Raw genomic sequence first — 7,823 nt, 5'->3', positions numbered from 1 at the left:
TGTCAGTCACAGTGAAAACCGGGGACATTTCCGGGGACAGATCACCAAAACCAAGGCTGAGGCTAGAGTAACCAAGGCTTTGTACTTGGTTACATTACTTACCATTTGCCATCAGAGCTACAACAGCATGAGAGGTTCCACAAAAGTTTGAAGGAGCACTTTCACTGGCTATCACCCCAAACAAGGCAATAGGTCCGTAAGAAGAGAATCCAAACATAGCACCGAGGAACAGGATCCAGATCTGTATACCGGAAGAAGAAAATGTGCAACACGGTGTTCATAATAGCTTTACTAGAGCCTTATTCACATGGGACTAGTATCACCAGGGGACATCATATTGGAATATGGAGGATATTTTCAGCAAAGCTGAGTACAATACAGACTTCACTTATCCCGTGTGGTGTCATCTCTAAATCACATGAAGTCCGCCAGGGTCCAGTACCCCCAAAAGTATTGTTAATTTAAGTTTTTTTTTTAAAAATAACCCAAATCCAACATATTATTAGTAGTGCTGTCAACAGTAATATATTTAATCATGATTAATCGCATTAATGTCATACTTAACTTGTAATTAATTGCACATTTTTATCTATTCTAAATGTCCCTTGATTTCTGTTTGTCCCATTTGTTTTCTCATTTTAATGCAACATGAAAAGTGCATTGGCTTGCTTTGTGCAAGTGTTATTTATTGAAAACATAAATCCCCACTGCTTACTGGCCAATAGGTAAGGTAATCACTAAGGCCACCCACAGAGACAGTTCATCCTGAGGATTCACTGTGCCACATGTATATTTAACATTAAACATGATTTATAAAATCATGCCAACAATTATTAGGCTATTTTAAAACCTTGGTATTCTATGCAAAAAAAGGCTATGTATAAAGGCTAAAAATACACGTAGGCCCAGTTTCCTAGGTTAAAAAAAAACGCTGAAGACCCCTGACCTAGGTAATGCTAGTCCCGTGTGACTAGGGCTTGGATTACTGAGATTTGATACCCATGAGCTCCATTGACATCTTTGAGCATACCTCTTTTTCTGATACACCAATGACGACAGAGATGGGGTGAATGACTTGGACCCAAAGAGGAGCCTCCTGAGCAAAGAAAATAAGCTCTTGTTATTTCTTTCAAACAAAGGCAGCCTGCTCATTTCAAGCATTTTTACACATTACTAAAAGCAATTATGTCACGTCTAGAGATGCAGGCTTGGACCCTAAAGTGCAGATACGAGGAGGCAGATTTAGAAGATTTATTCAATAAGACGGCTTAAAACTAAGGATGTCCTGAGGCAGGCAGCCAAAAGGATTTCCAAAACACTCAGAAAACTACAGACTAGGGAATCAAACACCACAAGGACCAGGGAGATGTAGGGGGGGGGGGTAACAAACCATGATCTGACAACAGATTTAGAAAGCACAGAGACTAAATACACGAGGTATTGAGGGTAGAGCTGGGCAATATATGGCTATCATGATATGAGACTAGATATCTTCTTAGATTTTGGATATTGTATTATCGTGGTATGACATGAGTGTTGTCTTTTACTGGTTTTAAAGGCTGCATTACAGGAAAGTTATGTACTTTTATGAACTTACCAGAGTGTTCTAGCTGTTCTATTATTTGCCTGTTCCCCACTTTTCCACACATTATTTCCACATTACTGATGATTATTTATATCGATATCCAGGTATTTGGTCAAGAGTATCGTGATATCTCATTTTCTCCCTATTGCCCAGCCCGAAACGGGGGACAGGTGACATGAGGGCTGATGAACAGGTGAGACACATCAGAGCAGATAAAACAGGTGGGAAAACACATAAGGCAAAAAGTCAATCAAAGACATGACAAGAGAAACAGAGACTACAAAAAAAGCATGAAACATATGAAACAAGGAAAACACAAAGAATACAGGAACACAGGAGACACAGAACAAATAAGGAAAGGGGGACAGAGGGACAGAAATAACGGAAAAACCACAACTATGACAAAAGAAGTTGCGAGTACCTGTGGGACTTCAGGCGTGATGGTGACTCTGAAGAGGTACATGGACACGTACATCCCGGCCATCATGAGAATGAGCAGGCCGTGGCGAGGGTTGCCGTGGGTGCCCAGGCCTTGCTGGAGGAAGTCGAAAGAGAGGGTGATTTTTAACACTGAACCCTCCTCAATACTCCCAGTCATTGTTGCCTAATCCATCCGTGCCCGTTACTCACCCGAGCTACAGCTCTGTCAGAGAGTAAGCCTGCTGCCAGGCTGCCCACGAAACCCCCCACCTCCAAGGCACTCATGTAGGTGCTGCCTGCGGGCAACACAGCCGGTGTCAGTACACACAAGCTGCCAGGCTGACGTGAAAACCAGTGAGAAGCAGGGCTATTCTGACAGATATTTCCATTTGTTTGTTTTTTTAAATTAAGCTAAAGTTCAATATTCCCTGTGTAACAGATACAACATGTCATAAAGCATTATAACATGAGACGCCACCAAAATCCTCTATGTTCTTAGGCAAGGATGACAACATAGGATAGATATAAGTGTTGTTGTTGGTTTGTTTTTTTATAATCGTGGAGGATTGAACAGTCCAACACAGAACATGTATCACAAAAGTTATAATAATTAAAAAAAAACAATTCCAAGAAAAACATATCATCACTTTCCTGTAAACTGAAATGCCTGATAAGGCTCAGTTCAACAGCAGCAATCTGTGATATGTAACATTATTCCAGGATGTATCTTTAAAAAAAAAAACAGTAAATATGATAATAAAAAGAGGAATAAAAACGGTTAAACAAAATGTTACACCAAGCATTCAACTAAACATTGCATTTGATTAATCGCGGTCTAACTGCATTCTTATAAATTGTGATTGGGATTTGAAAAGGATGAATCGTTCAGCCCTAGCGAGAAGCAATGGACAACTAAAGGCCATACCCATGAGAACAGTCTGGCCTTTCTCCTGCATGAGGAACAGCTGTCCCCAGTCGGTGGCCGCCGTCTTCACACCGAACACCACCAGGTAGCCCAGAGACAGCACCCACAGGAACGGAGAGAGGAGGAACTCCCTCAGGGTGCTCTCACTGGTCCCTGGAGAGGTCAAGTACAGACAGGGATAGGGCTGGGCATCATCACAGAAAAAAAATCTATACAGGTACCGGTACCAATATCGGGAATTTGATTCTGGTTCCTAGAGGATACTTAAAATCCATTTTTGCTACAATGAATAGCTGTGGATACAGGGAGGGGCTCATAGAAAATGCCTTTCTAGAGGGCCCAGAATTTTGTGCTACGACCCTGGTGTTTGGTATTTATCTACAGATGTTGGTATCTGAGTGCTTATACTGTACATTATTTCTGACAGCAAGACGGTTCTGGGCCCTTGGCTTAGATCTGGAGTTGGTCCCTGGGTGCTGTAAGTGGCTGCCCACTACTCCCTTGAGGGATGGGTTAAATGCAGAGAATGAATTTCGCTACATGTATGTATAAGATATATCTATATATATTATATATAATATATATATATATATATATATATATATATATATATATATATATATAATTATTTTTTTTTTTTACGTTTTCACACAGATCTTCACATGCTGTCTCAGCTAGTGGTTAGCCAAATTAGCTGTTGGGCTAAACTAACGTAGCTTTCCAGTGGAGGCTAACGGCAGACCGCTACTGTGGAACGGACTTTCTTTAACTGCTACAGGTCAGATCGTGAACCCTCGTAGATCAGGATTATCATCTGTGTGTGCACAAACAGCTTGCGCATGCCAGGCGGATCATGCAGGCAGGAGGGATCGTGTACCAACACAGCCTTCCTGGAAGCCGTGCAGCTGAAAGCCGTTGCGAACTCCGCCAAAACAGCTGACGAATTCATCTGGCACTTCAGAGGAAAGGAGGTCTCATCCAGCTAAAAACACATTTGCTCGTTGCCTCTCTCCTCCCATGATTTCCCCGGTGGGAGGGACTAAGACATGAGGAAGGGAGGCTAGTGGAGGACTCGGCAATTTAAGTCAACATGAGATGCAGCGCTCCTCTGCCTGATCTGAGGAATTATCCCAGCATGCGTAGTGATAACAGGTTAGGGGTTACAGTTGTGACAGCAGTGATCATTGCTGTTGTTTGGCTGTTACGTCATCAAGGCTTCTTGACTGTCTAAACGCTATCAGGGACTGGTAAACAGAAAATGTCTTACAGCTCAATGCTGATAAGACAGATGTCCACAGATATTCACTTAGTTTCACAGAGGAGGGAAGAAACTAGGGAAGTAACGATTCCCGGTGTAACAGTAAACCACGATAAAAATGTGGATGATAACATTTGCCGTTTTCATTTAAAATATCATTATCACGGTGGATTACGACGGTGTGGAGACAGTGTGTTTAATCATGGCGGCAGGAGATGACAGCGCTCAGGACATTTATCAGGCATCTAAGACGACTAAGTCTGAAGCATGGGCATATTCTGGTTATTATTAGAATGCCGAACAACAGCTGATTGAAGATAGTTATCCTATCTGCAGAACGTGCAGAAAAAAAAGTTGCTACTAAAGGCATTGAACACACTTTCAACAAAAAAAACTGCGATAATACCGAAAACTGGGATAATTTTGGGCACTATAACTGAAGTTAAACTTTCACCTTTTACCCTACATCCCTAGAAGAAAACTACGACATTTTCACATTTAACAAGCTGGAATCCGTAGTTTCAAATTTTTTCATAAAAAAAAAAAAAAAAAGTAATCGATAATCAAAATATATGGCCATTCATTTAATAGCTGACGATGAATTCCTCTTGGCAGCTCTAATGTGAAAATGGAAAACCAATGAAGTATTTGAGCTTAATTTAGCCATGTATTTGTACATGGCGCGAGCCATGGGATGTCCTCATTAATAAAGTGTGTCCCTGTGAGCTTTGATAAAAGGTCCACACACTGCAGTCTGAACACACTCCTGGGTACTCAGGCGTTTGACTAATAGCTAATATCCCAAGTGTAGGTGTTGGGGGAGACCCACTGTCAGGATGTTAGAAGCAAAAGGGATGGCACCAAGTGAATGACGTGCTTTGAGGTAACCAACTAATCCTGCTCGCCGATTTTTGGGCAGTTTGCAGATTATCTGTATTGGCGTTTTATTTGCCTAATAACCGTGAAGTTACAGAATTAAAAAGTGTGCTACTTTGGCTCCTCTACAGCTCTGTGTCTGTCACTCTGCTCTGGTTTCACTCACCACTGAGTCTGACTTAATGCCCCCCCCCCAACAACACTATCTGACTATCTCTTACTGGGTATTATGTTGAAAGTTTCTTATTTATTAAATAATTGCTTAAAGCATTTAAACAAAGTTTTGGGTTGGAGTTTGTAACATTCCAATGCAAAGGGTTAATGGTTTATATCATAGTGAAGTGGTCTTTGAAAGAGATGTGCTATCAACTCCTCTCTTTCCTTACCTCCCTTGGTGCCCTTCTTGACTGCGGCCTCGATGCTGGGCAGGCCCACATCCTTTGGCTCGTTCTTTACAAACACCACACAGACAAAGGAGAAGGCAGCACAGAAAATGCCGGACATGGTCAGGATAGTCCTCCAGTCGTAGTACTGCAGGAGCACCGTGACCAGGACCGGACCCAGACTTCCAGCCAGGTTCATACTGCAGGACAGCACAGACCACCATGTTCCAAACTGGGAGGGCTCAAACCACTGATGGGGAAGAGACACAGAGCAGAGAAAAGTCAGTAGATATCCCTCATTTCACCTTCATGTTTACAACTATCATAAAAGTATACATAATGTTGGTTACACTTCCATGAAGCAACCCCCAGGTCACAGTCAAAATAATGCTGAGTCGCTTCATTTAATTGTCTTTAAGGAAGGAATTGAGGGGGGACAAACTAGCAGAAACATTACAAAAGTTTGAACTAATTCAAATTCATCATCATCATGAATGGAATGTAGGCTAGGCTAATGCAGCTGAAGGCCGCCATAAGCATTCCTCCCCCAGCATACCCAACATAGTAGCCATTAACCTTGGAATCCACTGGGCAAACACAGCTACAGAGAGTGGATGGTAACGATAACTCAATGGACAAAGAAAACACCTTGGGTTGTTTTTCCTTTAGAAAGATCTTCTATAAATACTTTCTCCTGTAATCTGATCCCTTTCAGCACACTGAACACGTGCCAAGGCCTATTTATTCCCCACCTTTTGAACACTGCTACTTTTAAGGCGGCTTCTCACGAGCCTTAAGTTGTCTCCGAGCAGAGAACAGCCCCGGATGTGTTAAGGGTTCCTATCTGCTGTCAAAGTCCTTCCTGTAATGCATACCATTTACCAGAGCTTCATGATCCAAAACTATTTTGAAGGGTTTTCCCTGCCATTAGAAGCCGAATGACTTTTCTCTGATCTAATGATTGTAGTAGCATGTTCTGTCTTTTAAGCTTTCTGAGTGTTATTTATTATCTGCTCTAGCTTTTCCAACAAAACTGGTCCAACATGATGTGAAAAAGACGCAAAACCACCACAAAATGGGACACAACCCTGAATACAAAGAGAGGCCAAATGACCACAGAGAGCCGGAACAACCCCTAAAGAAAACAAAAATGACCATAAAGAGACACAAAAACCCACAAAAGAGACAAAATGTTGGGGAAAATTGCATCTTTTTAATTAAAAAACGTTAACATTTCCTTGAGGAAGGATGCCTAAACCCCCCTTCCAAATATGCGCATCTTCTTTCACAAAGCCAGGGAAAACACTCTATTTGTATAATGTATAATGTTACTATCACCCCTTTGGACTGGGACAATCAGTGTCTCAGACAGCTGGCACCGGCTGACATTTCCTCAAACCAGGCAATGCCACGTCTGGCCCAAAGGTCAGGACTGTCTGACAGCAAGGAACAGGTTTCCTCCAAACCCTTCCAACAACCAATGGGCTGAGCACAATATGTGTGACAGCAGGTGGCTGCCACCCTGGGGTTACACCCTTTCGATAGCTGCCCAGAATAATATGAGCAGGCATCACGGGCAGCCTGCGTGTTCAGAGGGACTTCCATGGGCTCTGAACTACATAATATAAATAGATACATAATCACAATTATTTTTGGTCAATATTGAAATCCCGATAATTGAAATATGTTGCATTTATTGAACTTAAGAAACAGTGAAAGGGTAATTTTTAGGGGGAAAAAATAAAAAAAATTCAAGCTTTAGCGATTCATAGAATTCCAAAAATTGATTCTTTTTTTTTTCTGTATGTCTACTGCAATCACATGATAGATACTTAATTGATCCCCATGGGGAAATTCAAGGTCCCAGTAGCTTCCAGACACACAACACATATAACAAAGAGATCCACATGAAAATAGTTAACATATATACACACACACACACACACACACTTATATATGCCAAAGGTTTCAACACATCTTCTCATTCCATGCATTCTCTTTATTTTTATGACTATTTACATTGTCGATTAATCACTGAAACATCAAAACATGAATGAACCATGTGGAATTATGTACTTACAAAAAAGTGTGAAACAACTAAAAACATGTCTTATATTCTAGTTTCTTCAAAGTAGCCACTCTTTGCTTTTTGATAGCGCTGCAAACCCTTGGTGTTCTCTCAATGACTTCATGACGTAGTCACCTGAAATGTTTCCACTTCACAGTGGGCCTTGTCAGTTATTATGGAGTTTCTTGCCTTATGATAATTGGTTGGACCATCAGTTGTGTTGTGCAGAAGTCAGGTTGATACACAGCCGACAGCCCTATTGGACAGCTGTTAGAATTCACATTATGGCAAGAACCAATCAGCAAAGT

General features: G+C 41.5%; 1 protein-coding gene across 1 annotated transcript in view; it reads right to left on the bottom strand.

The window, feature by feature from the left end:
- LOC116701059 (glucose-6-phosphate exchanger SLC37A4) overlaps nt 1-7,823 on the bottom strand; it is a 31,825-nt gene that overhangs the window by 3,734 nt on the left and 20,268 nt on the right. The window contains exons 4-9 of the mRNA XM_032534626.1: nt 5,451-5,697; nt 2,931-3,083; nt 2,216-2,301; nt 2,007-2,120; nt 1,031-1,096; nt 103-241 (exon numbers count right to left, since the gene is read on the bottom strand). Of these exons, the coding sequence (XP_032390517.1) occupies nt 103-241; nt 1,031-1,096; nt 2,007-2,120; nt 2,216-2,301; nt 2,931-3,083; nt 5,451-5,697 (805 nt within the window). The remainder of the gene's footprint in view (nt 1-102; nt 242-1,030; nt 1,097-2,006; nt 2,121-2,215; nt 2,302-2,930; nt 3,084-5,450; nt 5,698-7,823) is intronic.

This window comes from Etheostoma spectabile, chromosome 13 (assembly GCF_008692095.1).
Source record: "Etheostoma spectabile isolate EspeVRDwgs_2016 chromosome 13, UIUC_Espe_1.0, whole genome shotgun sequence".
In the NCBI taxonomy this organism is placed as follows: Eukaryota; Metazoa; Chordata; class Actinopteri; order Perciformes; family Percidae; genus Etheostoma; species Etheostoma spectabile.
The sequence above is the reverse complement of the archived record's forward strand: the minus strand, read 5'-3'. Positions and strand labels throughout refer to the sequence as shown.